The sequence below is a fragment of the Zea mays genome, chromosome 7 (genome assembly GCF_902167145.1).
Source record: "Zea mays cultivar B73 chromosome 7, Zm-B73-REFERENCE-NAM-5.0, whole genome shotgun sequence".
In the NCBI taxonomy this organism is placed as follows: Eukaryota; Viridiplantae; Streptophyta; class Magnoliopsida; order Poales; family Poaceae; genus Zea; species Zea mays.
Window position 1 is genome coordinate 46649786 of NC_050102.1, and position 18859 is coordinate 46668644.

At 42.1% G+C, this 18859-nt stretch overlaps 1 protein-coding gene across 2 annotated transcripts; it reads right to left on the reverse strand.

Moving 5' to 3' along the window:
- Window positions 1-12372: 12372 nt before the first annotated feature.
- On the reverse strand, window positions 12373-18659 carry LOC100191398 (high-affinity potassium transporter). Of its 2 annotated transcripts, NM_001358446.1 has the most exons (10): window positions 18221-18659; window positions 17670-17819; window positions 17188-17413; window positions 15985-16230; window positions 15365-15415; window positions 14706-14963; window positions 14567-14619; window positions 14313-14427; window positions 13984-14238; window positions 12688-13900 (listed from the first exon to the last, which is right to left on the reverse strand). In NM_001358446.1, exons 2-10 carry the CDS (start codon window positions 17790-17792, stop codon window positions 12864-12866), a joined length of 2364 nt encoding a protein of 787 aa, NP_001345375.1. In that variant the 5' UTR covers window positions 17793-17819; window positions 18221-18659; the 3' UTR covers window positions 12688-12863. The 2 variants fall into 2 exon arrangements, with proteins under 2 accessions (XP_035816233.1, NP_001345375.1); XM_035960340.1 differs by lacking the exon at window positions 17188-17413 and having other exon boundaries at window positions 12373-13900; window positions 18221-18648.
- Between the last annotated feature and the right edge of the window lie 200 nt (window positions 18660-18859).

Here is an 18859-nt window from a genome sequence, read left to right on the forward strand (position 1 = left end):
ATTGTTAAAATGCTTCGTCGTAAAATATTGTGTTCGCGTGGTAAATTTAAATAAAGCCTAAAGCATGCTCGGTGACTTCCGTAGTCGGCTAATGAGTTAGTCTAAGATAATTATATTTTATGTATTCATCGTTGGTGTAGGTTAGAGTAGATTGAAAATATAAGTTATGCGACATGTTGTTGCTTGAAGATGAGATGTGCAAATAATCAGTTTGGTGGTTCACTCGTCTAGTCGATAGTTGTTATAAATATTTGCGCTAAAAATTGGTCATAAGAGTGCAGTGGGCATGTGGTGTTGGTTGGATGTGATAAGTAGATTAGAAATGTGGGTTGTCGAAGCACCGTGATGTCGAACGTGTATATCGAAGTGCATTGTAGTGGTAATTGCGTTAAGTTCATCGGTAGTGTCTCGAGTGCACGCCACAATATGGTTGTATGCGAGACATAGTAAAATAAGGTGTGCTCGATGGGGATGTTCAGTCGTTGTAGGTGGAAATTGTATTTGCTTAAATAAAGAGGTGGTGACATGCCGAAGTAGTCATCGCTTCCTCTATGTTTATAAGAAAAGTCAAAATGCGGGGTACTAGTGGTACGCTAGGCGGTGCTCCAAATAAATTAACCAGTTAAGGCGGAATCTGTCGTGCGTGATTTATTGTTGGTGAGTAGTTTGGATTACGAGTTATATGAGGATTATGTTAGAAACTAGTATGCGGCGTGTAACTGTGCTAGTGATGTGAATAACATATCAGTAGGTATTGTTGGTGTCATTAGCAAGTGGGATGATTTTGGTTGTGCGATAAATTTTGAAGGGCGAAGAACATGTCTAGTGTGTCGATCAGGTTAACCGATAGGTTCCGTAAATATACTTGTGATGCTTTTATGTGCATGATAGGCTCGATGCCTTGTCGTCGTAGTCTCAGGAAATTTTCTGAAATATGCTAGTGCTCCACTGATGGGTTGAATGAACTTGAGATGTATTACAATAGCTGTGTGTCGTGCCGGTTATCCAAAAATGGCGAAAGGTGGTGTGTGATGGTAATTGGGAAATAGTCACGTCATTAGCCAACTCATGTTAGGTAGGAGTTGATTGTGTTAAGTGATTGTTATATATATGTTGTGTCTCGAATTGTGATAATAATAGACAAGCCGATGAGTATGTTGTCTAGCGGGCTGTGTCGTTGCTCTAGTTAGCTGAATTGTTAGATGACTTGGTTAAGCTCGTAATCATGGTGAATTGCTTGTTGTGGTCTAAATGTGTATGATCACGGTCGTGGATGAAAAGTAGTAGTGTTCATGTGATGTCTAAATTTAAAATGCAAATTAGTGTGTGAAGGGCGCATCGATACATGTATATGTATCGGGTCCGATTATTGTGGTGGATGTGTTTGTTAATTGTGTGGTGATTCTAGCGTACAAAATAACTCGGATAAAAATTGGTAAGTTGTCTTGTTGGTTCTCACTTGATTATTTTAACTCCAACAAATGGTAAAGTGTTAAAATAATTCAAGTCTCTAGAACGCAACAATTCTTGAAGTAATTAGAAGCTGAATTTATTAGTTGCTGTTTTGGGCTGCACGTACTGTTTTCGTCGAGCTGTAGGTTTGAGGAACTAAATCATGTTTTCTGTAGATATGTGCTATAGAAAAGTGGTAGATAACTTTATTATCTTGCTGGTGTTAAAATTTGACAGCCATAGGTCTGACAGTTTAGGAGTTATGCTGTTCACAAATTTAGTAACTGGATCTGTCCACTTTCTGTACAGATTTCAGAAACTGCACTGTTTGTTTAAGTTAATGTTACAATCTGTTCATGGTCATTATAATAAAGTTGTAGGTGCTTTTCTTATCTTGCTTGTGTTAAAATTTCATAACAACAGGCCTGATAGTTTAAGAGTTATGAATTTTACAACTTGGTTGTTGTGTTCTGTCCACTGACAGAACAGATTTCGAAAACTGAATTGTTTGATTCAGTTCAACATAGAATCACTTCTTGGTGATTATAAAAGTTATGTAGTGATTTTGCTGAGCTTTCCAAAAAGTCTTGGATCACTCTTTTTGGTGGTCTGAAGATTTAGTTATGAATGTTTAAAGTCTGAAGACTGAATCTGTCCAATTCTGGACAGCAAGGTCTTCTAGTGTCTTTTATCCTTAGTTAAATATGGAATCACCTTGAGATGTTTATAAATAATTTGTAGAACATTTAATTAGCTTTCCAGAAAGTCTAAAATCACTTTGTTTGGATGTCTGAATCTTCAGTTGTGAATTTTTGAAGTTGCAAGTCTGAATCTGTCCAATTCTGGATAGCGTTGTTGTATTAGCACGTTTTGACCTTGCTATGTGCTGAATCATGTTGTAATGACAATACCAAAGTTGTAGAGCACTTTTTAAGCTTTCCAGAAAATCTTAGTTTGCTATTTTTGGATTAATATTTGAAGAGATATGATTAAAACTAGTAACTGTTGTGCTGCTGTCCTAAAAATCTGCATGTGACCAATTAATTGTTAGTTCACCCTTTTAGCTAAAAATGGTTGGTTAGCACTAAATTCATATAGAATTACCATGGCTAAGCTTGAGATAACATATGTGTCATGTTTTTATAAGTTTCTTTCTCTAGTAAATTGTGATGTAGTATTGCGTTGCGTAAATATCCAAAATGTTTGTATTGGTTAAGTAAAGTAAGCGTCGTCATCTTTCCAGTGGTAGTAACTACGTATGCCCGACGACTTGTAGATAAGTAAAGCTAACAGGTGGATGTCTGCGGTGTCTTCCAATTTAATGTTTAGTTCGCCACCGTGTCTTTGTATATCTTGTGCTACTTTGTGCTACTTTCATTATATTCATCCATATGCATCTTGCATCTCATTTAGGACCGAGAGAGGATGATCGTGCAAGTGATGTGGTGCCACCCACAAGATGCAGTCGGTGGACGACCCAAGGAAGAATGGACTTAACCAGTAGATGCTCGCCAAGCGAGTGCCCCCCCAGCAAACACTACCTAAGTGTTAAATTAAAGGCAAGCCCCGGTTTTATGCATAACCGTTTATATATGCTATTTTATTACACTTAATGTTTGTAGGCTTGTACTGTGCACTTAAGTGTAGGAGTTGCCTGAAACCCTAGTTGCATGAACTCAGGATTCCCTTGAGATGGATACTAGTATGCTAGGTCGAGTAGCGGCTTTAATAATTAGGGATCTCGGTAGAAGTTGAGTGATTTTTCTAGCACTCGCGCGAGGTCAGGATTTGGTTGTATCCATTTATATATCGTACTGATGATGGTCTGTGGACAACGGTCCATGGGGATGCGTTGTCTACGAGACGGAAATTGGAATAAGGATTAAGGTGTGGTACCATGTGTCAAGCGTTTGAACGTACTAAACACATACTGAGAAATATGGTAAATCGGTAAGCCTAGTACCTGAGTGAACCTGCCCGCAGAATTTACCCCTCACGCGACCTGAGACGTGGTCTCCCATTCCGGTTATGGTGGGTACAAGTGCGGTCACTGCACGACGGCAGTCGGGGTCAGTGAGGCATTGTACGCCAAGGCGGTGAGCCCTGATCTGTTGCCAGGGAATCGATGGGGACGGTTGATGTGTGGGGGGACGGAGTGCCCCTACATGTCGTGTGTTTAGGTTTACCTTGCAAGGATAAAAACTCGATTCGAATCGTCTGCTTCTCGCAGCTAATGAGTCTGCTTGATCCATTGTACTGCATTGAGTAATAAGTGGAAATGAATTGACTGGCAAAAGATGTTGATTGCTAAATATGTTTAATACCATGAATGAGTAGATAGTACACATTTAGTCTTAAGAGAGTCACACTTAAACTTGACAAAGCTAAAACTTGATTTTTAGACTCAGCTAGTGCTTTTGGCAACCAAACCCCTCAGCCAAAGAGCTGCATGTCTAGAGGTAGAGGAGTAGACTCCTCACACCGGGTAAGTCTAGCTGAGTATTAGTATACTCAGCCTTGCTTGTGGCATAATTTTTGTAGGTACCTCCTTGATTGGTTGCTGGTGTGACTTGGCCTCCATCCCTGCCACCGGGATAGACGGTCGAGTGGGTTACTGCTTCCGCAGGAGAGGACCAGGAAGAGTAGCGTGGCCAGGCTTTGCCATGTTTCTCGGTTTTCTCCGTTAGTTATTTCCGCTGCATTAAAATTTATGGTTATTATTTCTGAAACTCCGATAATGTAATCACTAATGATACTTAGTAAATTTGTGGTATTATGTTTTATTGTATTTCTCTGTGCCTCACCTTCGTGTGAGCTAATGGTATTCGATCCTGGATTAGTGGCTTTTATCGGACTAGATCTGAGGGACTGACGGGTTATTCCTGTTTAAGTGTGTTGCTGCCCTTAAGGGTGCGACTTGGGCACTTAAGCTGGAATAATTCGGGCGGTTCGACCACAAGATCAACGACCGAGAACAGATCCTGCGGACGTGCGCGCGACTGACAGGCAGGTCAGGGCACTCAGCGGCCTAGGGTTAGCAGGCGAGGCTGACTGGCCGGGCCTAGCGCTAGGGGCGCGAGGTATGGGGGAAATCTAGGGGGTTGGATCTTAAGTGGGCAGTCGGGATTGGGTTCGATCAATTTGAGGCAGGGCCATCCGATCCAAGATGGAACACCTGGGATCAGACGTTTAGCTCTGGTCGGCTTTCCCTGGCCGCCAGCGGCAGTGCCGCCCATGCCCGTGGAGGAGACTCGCCGGAGACGAGGGTGCGGGCACATTGGGGGCCCCAGGGCAACGGAAAGGGCTTAGGGAGGTCAGGGCAAGTGTGACGAGCACGAGCGTGGGCACGACACCGATGCAGAGGCACGGAGGGCGGCGGTCCACGGCGAGGCGGCTCGGTGGTGGCGCGACCTCACTCCGGTGAGAAATCGCGTGCAATCAAGAGCGGGGAAGGGGGAAATAGAGGGTAGTGGAGGTTGGTTACCTCGAGGGAAGTCTTCGGGACCCTTGAACGGCGATAGAGGCACGGTGAGGGCTCGGGTTAGCGGCGGCGGTGTTGCGGCTGCGCGAAAGAAGTTCGGTGAGCATGGGCAGAGGGAACCAGAGGGAGAGAAAGTGAATTGAGGTGCGTCTCGAGTTGTGGATGCCAAGGCGGAGGTCACCGAGGAACCGGGCGCGATGAGGCTTCAACGCCACCGGCGGAACGACATCGCGATGGCAGCGGCAGCGCTGCAAGCTGGGTGGGAATGAAAGGGGTAGGGAGAGAGTGAATGGGAGGCGGGGGTGTGCTAGGGGTCCAGGGTCTCTACCTTGAGGCCCAGGTGACGCGCGTGGGACGGGTCGTGGGGGTGTGGGCGGCGGTTTGTACACGCGGAGCACGCAACGTGGGTGCGGGCGTGGCGGTTGCGGGGAGGGAGACGGGACTGACAGGCGGGACTGGGGCGTCAGCGGGCAGCGCGGGAGAGCGAGCGGTGCGCGCTGACTAGGCGGGCCCACGGCGCAGAGTGCGGGGAGCATGCGGAGGTGAAGGGTTCGGCGCCGACAGGCTGGTCCCACCGGGCAAGGAGCGGGGGAGAGCGTGCGGGCGCGGGGCGAGCTGGGCCTAATGGGCCGAAAGGCCGAGCAGACGGGGTTGTGGGCTGCTTTAGGTTTTTCCTTTTTCTTCTAAATTTCTAATTTGTTTTCTTTTTTTATTTTCTCTTTTGAATTCAAATTCAACCAAGCCACAATTCAAATTTGAACATTTCTAGCAAATGCATCAAACAAAGACCAAAGTTTATGTTCAGCATGATGCAACAAATCATATCCCCTTAGGGTTTGATCTACTATACATTTCCAAATAAAATAACCAACCCTCTACTAAAAGGAAGGGAAAAAGGAAACTATAGAGAGGAGAAGAGAGGTAACACCTGAATTTGGTAGGTACTAGAGAAAAAAATTTATACCCCCAGATTTAGGGTGTTACACATATTCGTTTGGTGTGAACACTCTTTTCCCAACTCATGTACTTAATTCCATACCTTTCTTGTAAAGGCCTCTAGATTTCTTCCTTTTGGGTGCTTAATACCGAAAGGGGGAGAAATTACTTGGCCAAAGCAAAAGGACCACACCACCACCCTTTTTTTCAAAACTTTTTAATCTTCTAAATTGGTACTGTTTCATTTGTGAAAACCCTCTTGATAGCTAAGAGTAGCAAAACATGTTTATGCCAAGGGGGATGTGTTATTTAGGGGGGGCTTTTATTTTGACAAAAAAGCATTTGAAAACGGGGAGAATTCTTCAAAACCTAGAAATGCTTCTACACATTTCATTCTTATACTTTAGGCCAAATGCAAATGTCTTTGAAAAGATTTTATCAAAAAATTGTAAAATCAATGCAAGTGGTGCAAATGTGGTCCAAAATGTTAATCATATCTAAAGCACTCATATTCACTTAGAACTGCTTTCATTTAAGTAGCTTATGAACACTTGACCAAATTGCAAACTAGTTACATTCGCATACTTCATATTTGCTTTGGTATGTGTTGACATCAATCACCAAAAGGGGGAGATTGAAAGGAAAATGGCCTTAAACCACTTTCCATGTTGATTTTGGTTCTTGATGACCATCACAACCATTTGGACGAACTAGTTCGAGTAGTCTTTGATTCACAGGTTCATAAGCCCATTAGTTTAGTTTCTAAGTCAGAATTACCTCAACTCCATCCTAAAAGGGGTAAAACTTGGAATAGATGAACTAGCAATAGTCTTATAGTTTGGATAAGTTCTAAATACCCCTGCAAACATATTTGATTCATCTATAGAGGTTGGATAGATTAGTTTCAATGAAACACCATTTTAGAGCCAATTTGAGCTAGAGAAGGAATATGAGTTGAAGAATTTAAAAACAACCAAGTTCTATGACTTAGACTGGTGGAACAGTGTGACAGGGGTTCGGTGCGCCACCGGACTAGTACTGTGCAAGGTCCGGTGTGATGCAGAAAAGTGCAATTTTCTCTACTCAATTCCAACAGCTATGTGGGGCAGTTGGGGCAATAAATACACTCCCAATCCGCACATTGAAGACACAAGTGGTACACCAAACAACCATACATCAAGTGCAACAACACATATGCATTTAAAGCCACACAAGTGCGCATTTAATCGATTTGAGTGAAGAGAGACATAGTTCTTGTGTTCCTGAGTGTTGCAATCTTTTGTGCTCTTGATTTGGGTTTTCATTCTCACTCTCACCACCATTCTTACAAGTTGTAAAGCTAAGCAAGCGACTCAATTTCTTTGTGTGGAGGTCCTTGTAGGACTTGGTATCCCCGGTAAAGAGAAGAAAAGTTGATTGGTCTCTATGACCGTTTGAGAGAGGGAAATGGTTGAAAAAGACTCGTCCTTAGTGGACTCCTCAATGGGACGTAGATTCTTTGGAGCCAAACCTTGAGAAACAAATTGTCGTCTTCTTGCATTGGTCTTTACTTAGCAATCTGCTTCTTTGTCTCCCCTCTCTCTGTTCTCTTGCTTGTGATTGATTCCATATCAATTTGAGTTGCTCCCAAATTAATTCCGCAATCAATTGAGCAACTCTAGCAAGAAAACACCTCTCCCTCAATCTGATTGTCTTTATATTCATTCTAATGCCAACCCGAGGTTGAAGTTTGTGTTTAAAGTTATAAATTTTATATTTTTGACTATTCACCCCCCAGTCTAGGCGGCTTTCAAGTGTTAAGTAGTCAAATTGGTAAAAAATGTCCTATAACATATGTGGACTATATTGTTGTAAGAAGCATCAAACAAGAAGACCACATTTCAAATTTATAAGAAACATTTGCAAACTTCCAAAGGGCTAGTCTGAAGCTTAACTTGGAGAAATGTGTATTTAGACTAAAGAAGGGAAAATTCCTCGGTTGCTTGTTTCAATGAAGGCAATTGAGACAAATCCTCATAAGATAGAAGATAACTTCGAATGGCCAAAAAAGTCAAGAAAATGTTCAACAGTTGGCAGGTAAGCTTGCATCCTTAAATAGATTTACCTCAAGATCTGCAAAATGAAGCTTACCATTCTTTAAAGTATTGAAGTCAGACGAAGTATCCAATGGGGGTCAGCTCAACAACAAGCATTCTAAGAATGCAAGTAGTATCTGATCGAGCAAACAACCCTTTCCCCACCTTCGCAAGGGGCTCTTCTATTGGTATATGTTTCTGTCGCTCATTCCACTGTAAGTGCAGACTTGGTCTAGGAGAAGCTAGAGGAGGTGTGCAAAAAATATATGCCAATATACTTCATCTGAGAAGTGCTTGGGCCATCTAAAAGAAATTACTTAGAGATGGAGAAGGTGTTATATGCAGTCTTAATGGCTTCTAGAAAGCTTCATCATTATTTTCAGTCATACAATACCATTGTACCTTTGTCTCAATCATTGAAAGATATAATAAGAAATAGAGAAGCTATAGGTTGGGTTGGAAAATAGGCTGCTGAACTTAATGAATTTGCCATTGACTTCGCACACCGCTCATCTATAGAATATCAAGCATTAGCAGATTTCATTGCTGACTGGATGCCAACCCCACAAGAAGATATAAATAGGTGAACAGTTCCCATCCATAGGGACGACAACTCAAGTATTTGTGTATTGTCGCTCTACTCCACATCCGAAGCTATATTGATTCCTGCCTTCGAACTGTTGTTTGAACCTTCAAGGTATCATTGTAGTGATTTTCAATTTAAAGAAAATAAGAGCAACATATTTAAGATGAGTTATTTTATATATTTCTACACATTGATTTCTCCATTCATTATTTATATCTTTGAACTTCTCCTTTTAATTTACCTCTTCGTGAAGAGTTAACTATGGGGAGAAGGGGCCATTACTTTAATTGTGTTGCCTTATTTTTTTATTTCTTTTAGGGACCAAAAACAAGTGACCAACACATATTTATACTAGTTCAAGCATGTGGTGTCCTACATCTAGTTTGAAGTATGTCTTTTATCTGATATGCTCGAGACTAAAAGGGGTTCATGAGTATTGTTATGAACCGATCTAGGGATTCCTACCCCACCTTATATATTCTAGAGTGTTAGTGATATATACCAGGGGTACCCAAGACACTCTAACAATGAAGACACTGGCTTATGGGTCTGACTAACTCAGACTCGATCTAGGGAACTCAGACTCAGAATTGGCCGAGGGACTTAGACTCGGACTCGGACACGGACCACATGCGTGAACCATATTAGCATGCATGAACAGATAAGAGAAGATGATGATTCATGATAAGGACAATATCTTTATAACAATAACATATACCGATCTATAAGGGAGTTAACATATATAGACAGTTATAGATCTTCTTGCTTTTAGGAGGGGTTGTTTTAGGCCAATCTCCATCCTTATCTAGATGACAATTAGATAAGCTTTCTGTAAACAACTTGATACACCTAGCCCAGGTGGGGTTGGCCGTGGCCCAACAAATTAGGGTTGTCCGTAATTCAACAGTTCATTAAGCACATCTAACTTAGGGAAAGGCACAATCGCCCTAAAAGCCTAGTCCGACGGGGGAAGGTTGGCTCTCCCTTTTTAGGTGGCTTCCTGCTCCCAAGTTAAGCGGGGTGGGATAATTCTAAGGCTCACACGGTCGTCGTCCGACTACAATTGAGCCAACTGGGTCAATTGTGTCTTTGCCAACGGGTAAAGTAAAGGATGTCATCATCATTCCCACCTTTTTAAAATAGACTCTAGCTCTGGTACTAGATGACACACCCAGCCCAGGTATCTACAATGAGGTACTCTAAAGAGTACACCAATGTAGGGTTAAATATAAAGTTAAAAAATTGCTGGAGCGAAGTGCTCTAAAGTCTACCATAAACGTACGTTCCATGCGACTGGCACAGTGCGCGAGCTGGTGCGGCTGTGGGAAAATAATATAATATATGATTGTTGGTATAGAGTAAATATCATTGCGATAGTTCATGGTATAGAGTAGAAAATCTTGTTGATAAGGATAAAATATTTTTTAAAAGATCTGATTGTGGATAGCCTAAATTATCTATGCGTCAAAAGGTCAGTCGTTGCTAGTAGGGATGGATCCAGATATTTATTCGGATGTCAAATTTTTGGTCTTCTTTCTTCGATTATGAACAAATAACATATAGAATTTGCTATGTAAATTTATATTCTTGTTTTTAGAATTGAGGCTATTAATCTTCACAAAAAATAAACATTAAATTCATTCTATATATTTTTAAATAATTGATATAAACTTCGGATGTCTATTCGAATACGGATTTGGATGTTTTTTCACCTTTTTTGTTGTAGGGAGAAAATAATATACATAAAAATTATATAAAAATTTATTTAAATACTTCATAATATTCTTAATAATATTGCCAAAAATTAGCTTTAAATTATATGTATATCTATATTAAAATATTAGATTTGTGATACAATTCGGATGTTTTAGGAACATCCCTAGTTGCTAGCACGTCTGCCCTTGGGGTCCTGTCACTTCCGTCTCCATCAAACCGGCGGGGTGGTGGTGAAGAGGAACTGTACAGTGGGGCACTATACTACAGGTTGTGAGGTAGTACAGTGGGCGTGTTCGGCTGGCTACAAGCCGACACTGTTGCAGCTGTTTGGATTGCTGCAGCTGCAATCCATAGAGAGAAAAATACTGTAGAAGCCGCAGCCGCAGCCGGATTGCAGCCGCAGCAAGCCGCAGCGAACAATTGCTGTTTCTTCTTTTTCGGAGCGGCGTTTCCCACGTGTTTTGCACTGGGTGAATTACCAACCAAACGTTGCCTCGATAGTTACGGCCCATAGGCCTGCAGGCCGACGACCCTCAGGAAAACGCCTCCTGGGCCCCAGAGTGTGTGTGCAGAAGCACAAGAATTGTGAGCTCCCTTGCTTTCTTTTTTGTTTTTTTAATAAAGCACACACAATGATATCATAGAAAAAAAAGAAAGAAATCTCTTGCTGTCTTTGCTTCATCATCTCTCACTAGGTATGTGATCTTAGTTGGCACGAGGCAGGGGAGCAGCGTATACACTACAAATATATATTTTGTTTATATGTATATACTAAAGTACGTATGTGATGGCTAGCCTCAAATTTCTGGAGGTTTGAGTGCTCATTCTGCACTATTTTTTGCGGGCGCTGGACATGGGGATGGTGAAGCCATGGTATCATGTCCACATTAAGTTCTGGTTCGAGTGCTCGTTCTGTACTATTTTTGCGGGCGCTGGACATTGAGATGGTGAAGCCGTGGTATCATGTCCATATTAAGTTCTTAATAGAATAGTATACATATAGACACCTCGTAATCTGTTTTTCTGCTGCCGTGAAGATTTTACCCCTGCTTTATCGGTATCGCACATTTCCTATCTCCATCTCAAGATACTACGCTGATTGGTTGGATTTGGTTCCCGAATGGAAATGTCTGAACTGAAACGACGTTCGTATTTGAAGAAACATTAAGCCTGATGGGAACTGTCTGCAGCAGCAGCACCAGGAACTGTAGTAATCAAGCAGCCACAGCTTCAGCCGCTTCTAAAAACGGCAGCCGAGCAGGGGTATACCACAGCACATTCCAGACGCAAACTGAAACCGAAATATGGTGATACAATCTTTTTTCAAATGTCTTTTTGAGTGAGAGTAAGGTGACGTTGAAAACCTGGGCGGCAAACAGTTGCTTTTTGGGTACAAGTTCTTGCCTCTCCCATGAGATAGGGAGAAAAAAAAACTCCGGCTTCTATAGAACGGTTGTTAGGCTCAGTACCGCATCGAGTTGCATGTATTTCTCTATTTGCATATAGCAGATTTTCTCGTGATATGTGCGACGTACGGCTGTACGTGCTGTTAACTCTTACAAGGAACAATGGCCAAGGAAGCGCCAAAATTACTCTGGATTTAATAACCAGCTATTTCAGATGTGCATACAGTACAAGTTACATGATGAACACAGCCACTACTAGGGGTGGATATCGAGCCAGCTCGGCTCGTTATGGCTCGGCTCATTATAGCTCGTTACTGTAACGAGCCAGCTCGGCTCGGCTCGTTATACTAATAAGCTAAACATCTAGCTCGGCTCGGCTCGTTAGAAAGCTCGAGCCAGCTCGTTAGGCTCGCGAGCCACACAACTAAATACAAAGATCTATGTACATAAATATATATATAACCGAAAAATCATATTTTGAGTGTTTAACGCTACAAACCTAAAACCTTTATAATATTATTATCGAATCATCATACTAGCTTCTAACTTTTGATATTAAATTAAATAACCAAATATATATTAACTTACATATTAACAGACCCTTATTATAATAAAATAGCAACAAGCATCATTATAAAGCAATTCATCATACATTCCACAAACATGTAACATTTCATTGCACAACACTAACATCATATGCTGCTAGAAACAAAGTTCACAAAACCATAACCAATGATCAAATATTAAATATGCAATGTAGGTATGTAGCCATACAATAATGCAAACATGTAAGCATATGACGCATCCACACATGTCCATATCACTGATCATAACTACGAGAAATCGAGACTATAAGAGATGAGACGACACTTACGACTAGACAAACTTGTGTTGTGGCTTGGCTCGTTTGGCTCGTGAGCTAGCTCACGAGCTAATCCGAGCTGGCTCATTAGAGAACCGAGCTAAAATGCTAGCTTGGCTCGCTACAGAATCAAAACGAGCCGAGTCGAGCGAGTTATCGAGCCACAAGTATTTCGTCCAGCCCTAGCCACTACTGATCAGGCTCCAAATGGTCACATTAAAGATGCTGTTTTGCTGTACAATTCTTTCAACTATTATACTCCTATTACCTATGAACAAAACACAGCTAGATTCTCTCCAGTGGTTCCGAAGCTGAACTCTCATCTACTACATGTGTTTGGTTTTAGTGCTTACACATAGAACACCTGCCCAACATTCAGTAGGCTCTCATGGGGAACATTGAAGATGGCGCTGTTCTCCCTGCAGATCTTCCTAAGGAAAGCATACAAGTAATTGATAGCAATCTTCTTGATGAACCCTGAATCTCTGCGGGCCCTGATGACTGTGTTCCCGAGGATGTGCACCACCCCGGCGTCCCTGCACGCGTTCAGGAACGCAATCTCGTCGCCCACGGTATGGTACAGCTGACCTGGTGACACCGCCTGGCTGTTCCCCGTATAATTTGGGGACTGCACCTGTATAATGGAGTCATGGGATGTGTAGCTGAGATCCATGTTTGAACCGGCGCTGATGCCATTGATTCTTGGGTTGGCGCTGCCTGACAGGTTCGTCTCACGGGTGCTGTACTCATCAGAATCCGTGTACTCTTCCATCATGCTCTCCAGCCTGACGAATAGCATCAGGCTGTCGAAGAGCATCTGCTCGAAGTCATCATCCTTCTTGTGGATGTCCTTGTAGCCATACCGCGCCACGCATCTAAACATGTGGAAGTTCTTGGGACCAATTCGCTTCACAAGGAACCTTTCATCCAGTGGCACAGTGTAGACAGGAAGGTATTTCACACACACAAAGACCAGGGTGGAGTGGATGGCAGGGAGGTTGGTGATGAAGTGTGAGAAGATGTGAGGAACACCACTTGCCAGCTCGGTGTACACCAGGCCCACACCAGGCACCCTGACCAGACCGAGGCTTGGACCAAGGCCTAGGATCCATGCCATGGACACCTTGCTGTGCATCTCAAACTCATACCGCTTGAGCGTACCATAGTGCCATACATACATGATGATGAGGAAGGCAACAGCAAACACAAGTGGAACCCAGCCACCCTGGTCGATCTTCCGCACCACAGCGGTGAAGTACGGAATTTCAACAAACAGTGACAGCACGGTGAACAGGATGACCAAGGTCCAGTGGCTGCGCCACACCAACAGCATTATAGGGATCATGAGAAATGTTGTCACAAGCATAACCATTATCACGGCAGTACCTGTTTACGCAATATTAGTCCATGTTAGCAACTGAGCTGGAACGCCGAATCAGTATGCAGAGACAGGTGTGGGAAGATCCTACCGTATGCATTTGCTATCTGGCTTTGGTTTTTAAATCCAGCAGTGACAGCAATGCAGAATACCAGAAGGATCCAATTAATATCGGGACTGTATATCTGGCCTAGATACTTCTTGGAAGTATGGATAATTCTCACTCTGGGGAAGCACCCTAGAGCAAGTGCTTGCTTGATAATCGAATATGTCATCGATATAGTTGCCTGACTAGCAACTATTGCAGCAGCTGTTGCAACAATGAATGATGGCCAGAGTACAGAATCTGTACCAAATAATCGTGTCAACGTGCAAACACATATACATGGTAAACCAAGAGTCCCTCTTGTCCGACATTACCTGGAAGGGAAAAATAGAAGGCATGGGAGACATGATCTTTGTTCTGAGCTATATAGGCAGCTTGGCCTGTATACTGCAAAAGAAGACATGGAAACACAACCACCGTGAAAGCAATCTGCACAAAAATATGATGTCATCAACAGGTAAGCAAAGGGATATATTTCTGTACTCATGTGAGAAGGCCTCTGAAAGACTCCTTGGTTATCATAAGAACATTTTCACAGCTTGTAACAAAAATACAGGCAATAAGTTACCTGAATAGCTTGTACAGGGAAATATGAGAGATCAGCAAACAGTGCTTCTGTTCCTGAAGCATGACCCAATATTTCAGTCCTGTTAATTGCCATTAAACAAAGCACAAGATAATTATGAGATTAGGAAAGATATTCAAACCTGTAATGCTAAGCATAATTCCTCCCAAAGAAGCCCAGCTAGTCTTCCCTCGCTTAAAGTACCGATATACATAGATAGGATTAAAAGCCTTGAGAACAGATTGGTCATATTTGGAAATGTTTACAGCGCCCAGGACTCCAATGAGTATGAACCAAACAAATACTATCGGCGCAAAAAGCCAACTGACTTTATCAGTACCAAAGTGCTGCATGCTGAATAATCCAATCAATATGACCACAGAGACGATGACAACCGCATCTGAAATGGGAAAAAATGAAAGAATTCAGTCATCGACAAAATGATCTCAGTATAATGATCATGTCTTTTCAAACAGACCACACTAAACAAAACTATTCATTTTACTACAGTACCACTACAAAGATTACAAAAATGAAGGGAAAATTCCCAAATCACAGGTAAAGTGTTAATATTATTCTTTGAATAGTCTGAAGAAAGCTAACATTTTACTAGACAAAACATCATGGAAAGTTATGTTGCTTCGTCATTCACACCTCCACATTTCTAGAACTACTGATGGTCAAGAAATTAGCATCATCCCCTGAGTATAGTAGGCTAATAGCATTAAAGATATGAAATAACAGGATTGAAGCTAATAAATGCAGGAAAAATCCATACTAACTTCCAGTTTTCACATGTACCATTTTTCATTTTTTTCTCTTCCACTTGTATTCCTCCAGTTGCAGAAAGAACTGCAAATTGCAATGCAAACATAAGATCAATCCACTTGGGCAAAAGTAAAATAGCAAGCATCATAAAAAGGATGTATATATATAACACATTTAAAGGGTTGGAAGGGAATTGATTATAACACTAAATATTTTCCTGGTCGAATATTGCTAACTGAACATTGGCCAATGCAATAGCAATAGAGGGTAAAACAAAACATCACTATGGCCTAAGTTTTTTTTAACATTTTAAAGCATGAAACAGTTACAATTTGACAACTAAAAGGTTGTGGGATATTACCTAATTGCTAAAAACGTTACTGTATTTCTTGGAAGAACTGTTAACATTATATTTCAAAGGAACTACTATCATGCATTCCTCGGAGAAGTTTTTCAGTGTCCAAATGACTTCATTAATATTGATGGTCAGTATGCCAATGGTAGAATTGGTAGAATAAACATGCCGCTTAGAAGTTCACATCGAACTAAAAGTTATAATCTAAGTTCATGAAAAATAATTTCAGCAAATCTGGTAATAAATGAACTGATAGAAACTAGAGATTTTCTGTAAGAAAGAATATAAACACACTCACCTGATATTGCAGGAGTGAGGATTCCATCTCCAACTGCCATACAAGTACCAAAAAGAACAAGAATAAGAATGACATTCTTTCTGAATTGGTGCCCCTCTAACCACCTTTTGATCTTTGCAGCAAGAGATTTCTCATCATATGTGTGGCGGCTGTATGTTGTTAGTTCTTCATCTGTTCTATGCTGATTCGGAATAGTGTTTATCTTTGCATGCCGGCAAAGCAACGAGTAAAGAGCAAATGTTCCACCTGGCATTACAATAAAACTCTATTATGTTGATATTCGTGACCAAAGAATTTGTAAGCCACACTGACTGAAAATTTACTAATATGCTGAACATCATCATGTACTCAACATGACAGCATACTGCAGCGCGCAAAACTTTGCATCCCAAAACCAAAAGTCTCAAAACATGTGGCTTTCCTATCAGGCTTTCATCAAAATACTTGCTTAAATACAAAGACAACTAATATGTTCCAGCAGATCTAAGCTTTTGCTTTTGGAAATTCAGAATGATAATGTTAATCTGTTAGGTATGATGCATTCTGACTTTAAACTAAACCAATGAAAGGTTTAAATGATTGTAGTGTTACAAGGCATGAATCAAAACAAATTGCAGAAAACGCATGAATAAGAAATTTACAAATAAGCACACAAGGAGAATTGTATTAACAATACTACTGCTACAGTTCTTCTGCACCACTAGCTGAAGCAACTTGGGCTTCAGCATTCAACCAGCCCATTAGGCCTTAGGGTTCTAGCGGACCAGCCCGCTTCCAACCCATCTTCATTAACTACATATATTGGACAAGTAAGTCACTTTCTTCATTATAATCAGCTTTTTTGTGCAATCAGTACATTCTTACATGGTAAGTCGTCATGTATCGTTTTTTAGCGTCTGGACGACTTAACCAATAAGTTGGACGACTTAGTATCGATTAGTCGTCCGAGTCTCCTGATAAGTCGACTTATTGGTGCTCCGGCGACGCAAAACGCCTCAATGACTTAAAAACGTGGATCCTAACTATATAGCACAAAGCATCTTTGTATTGCAATCTCAAAATGATTGTAGAACACAGTCTCAAAAAATGACTATAGAACACAATATAGTTTGGTTTTACTGCATCCTCTCAACAAACTAGAAAAATCATATTCTTTCATAACTGAAGGCAGAAATTTCAAAGAAGCAAGAACGCAAGACATACCTTGGCCATTATCATTTGCCCTCAAGACAATGAACACGTACTTAACAAGTGGAATCAGGGTAAGGGAGTAAATAACAAGCGAGAGTGCTCCAATAATTTGTTCCGTGTCTTCAATTTCATGAGGGAAAATGTTGGAGAAGACATATAAAGGTGATGTGCCTAAATCCCCAAACACCACACCAAGGCTTTGGAAAGCAAGTTGTAACAGCACAAGTGTAGGGTAGGACTGCAAATGCAAAAGGGGCAATAAGAAGAGGGCAAAACTACTGACCACTCATTACACAGACACTAATAATCCACTAGCATATAACCCGTGCTAACGCTACGATCCCGGGGAGGGGCCGACGCGGCGGCGACGCGAGTGAGGGGAGGAGGCGGGGGCGTTAGGGTCGCGAGGGGAGACTGGGGGTGGCGGGGAGGAGGGGGGAGAGATGAGGGATGATCCAAATATTTTAGAATAGAAGTTGTGAAATGAAAAGGACCTTTTCCCTGTACATATTTCTCAATCTGCCGGCCTCTGCATCCATGGGCTGATCGAGATTCCTTTCCAACTCCCACATCGCCCCCCTATCAGTCTGTTCATTTGTTGTGCTAGTAGTCTCCATGGGTTCAAACTAGCACGGCCTTGCAGCCTGCAGGCATCAAAAACATATCAGTCTATTAGATGGTGATAACAATCTTGAGCAGCAACAGAAGGGATAAGATGGCAATCTGTTTCGGTATCAAACTTCCATTAGCTTGTGAGGTAACAACCAGAATTCAGGATATCTGAGATTAACACATAGTTGTTCTAACGACAAACATCCACAGCAGATGAACATAAAGCCATCCAAAGAACAAAGTTGATTTCCACTACTTCCGGATGATGTGGGACAGTGCGGCGGGAGGGGGAAAAAAGGTGATCAAATAAAACAAGCATGCATAATTTCAGGTTCTCATGACAAACAAAATAGAAAGGAAACAGGGAATGATCAAATTCTGGTTCCATTTCCGCAGTATCTACCAACAATGGAAGAGAGAATCTGTTGCTGACCTTGCAAACTGAGAACAAAGCCCCAATGAATGCCCGGATTCCAGACTCAAGAGCACGCCAAGATCAAAACTTGAGCAGATTCGCGCGCTCCAAGCATCAGTGCAGGCAGCCGGCGACGAATCCCCGACCCTCCGAAAGCATTCCAAGGATTTGTTTTTTGCTATGGCGTCGTCGACCTCCTCCTATTCACAGCCGCGGGGAGATTCGACCAGGAAGAAGAGACGCCGCTGCCCTCCGGGTGCACGGAGGGGAGGAGGAGCGGACCCTCGCACACGGACCACACGCGGAGAGGCGCTGCCTAGCCTTGCCCTGCCTGCCGACCCCACGGCGAAGAGGATGGGGACTGATGCGATCGGTTTTTCTAGGAGAAATAATTGGCAAATCTCTTGTCGGATTGCAGAGCTGGTGGAGTGGACGGGGATTTGGTTGCATCTCGTTGCGATCCGTTTGCACTCAATAATAGAGGAGCATCAGCAATAATCTAATGCTAATGACAGGTGCACTCAAAAGTCAAATCAAATAATAAACAAGTTTATTAATCACTGATGTGATGCTGGTATCGGTTGGCGTGGCGTCAGGCTAAACATGGCAGAAGGAGCTTCTGTCATGTGAATGAATACATATAAAACTCCAGATGCA

Excerpts from the sequence above, each read along its gene's own strand:
- LOC100191398 (NM_001358446.1), bottom strand. The coding sequence starts at position 17,792 with ATGGAGACTACTAGCACAACAAATGAACAGACTGATAGGGGGGCGATG. Across the intron at positions 17,414-17,669 it reads GAAATATGTACAGGGAAAAG|TCCTACCCTACACTTGTGCT; the intron begins GTCCTTTTCATT and ends TTGCATTTGCAG. Across the intron at positions 16,231-17,187 it reads GGCAAATGATAATGGCCAAG|GTGGAACATTTGCTCTTTAC; the intron begins GTATGTCTTGCG and ends TTGTAATGCCAG.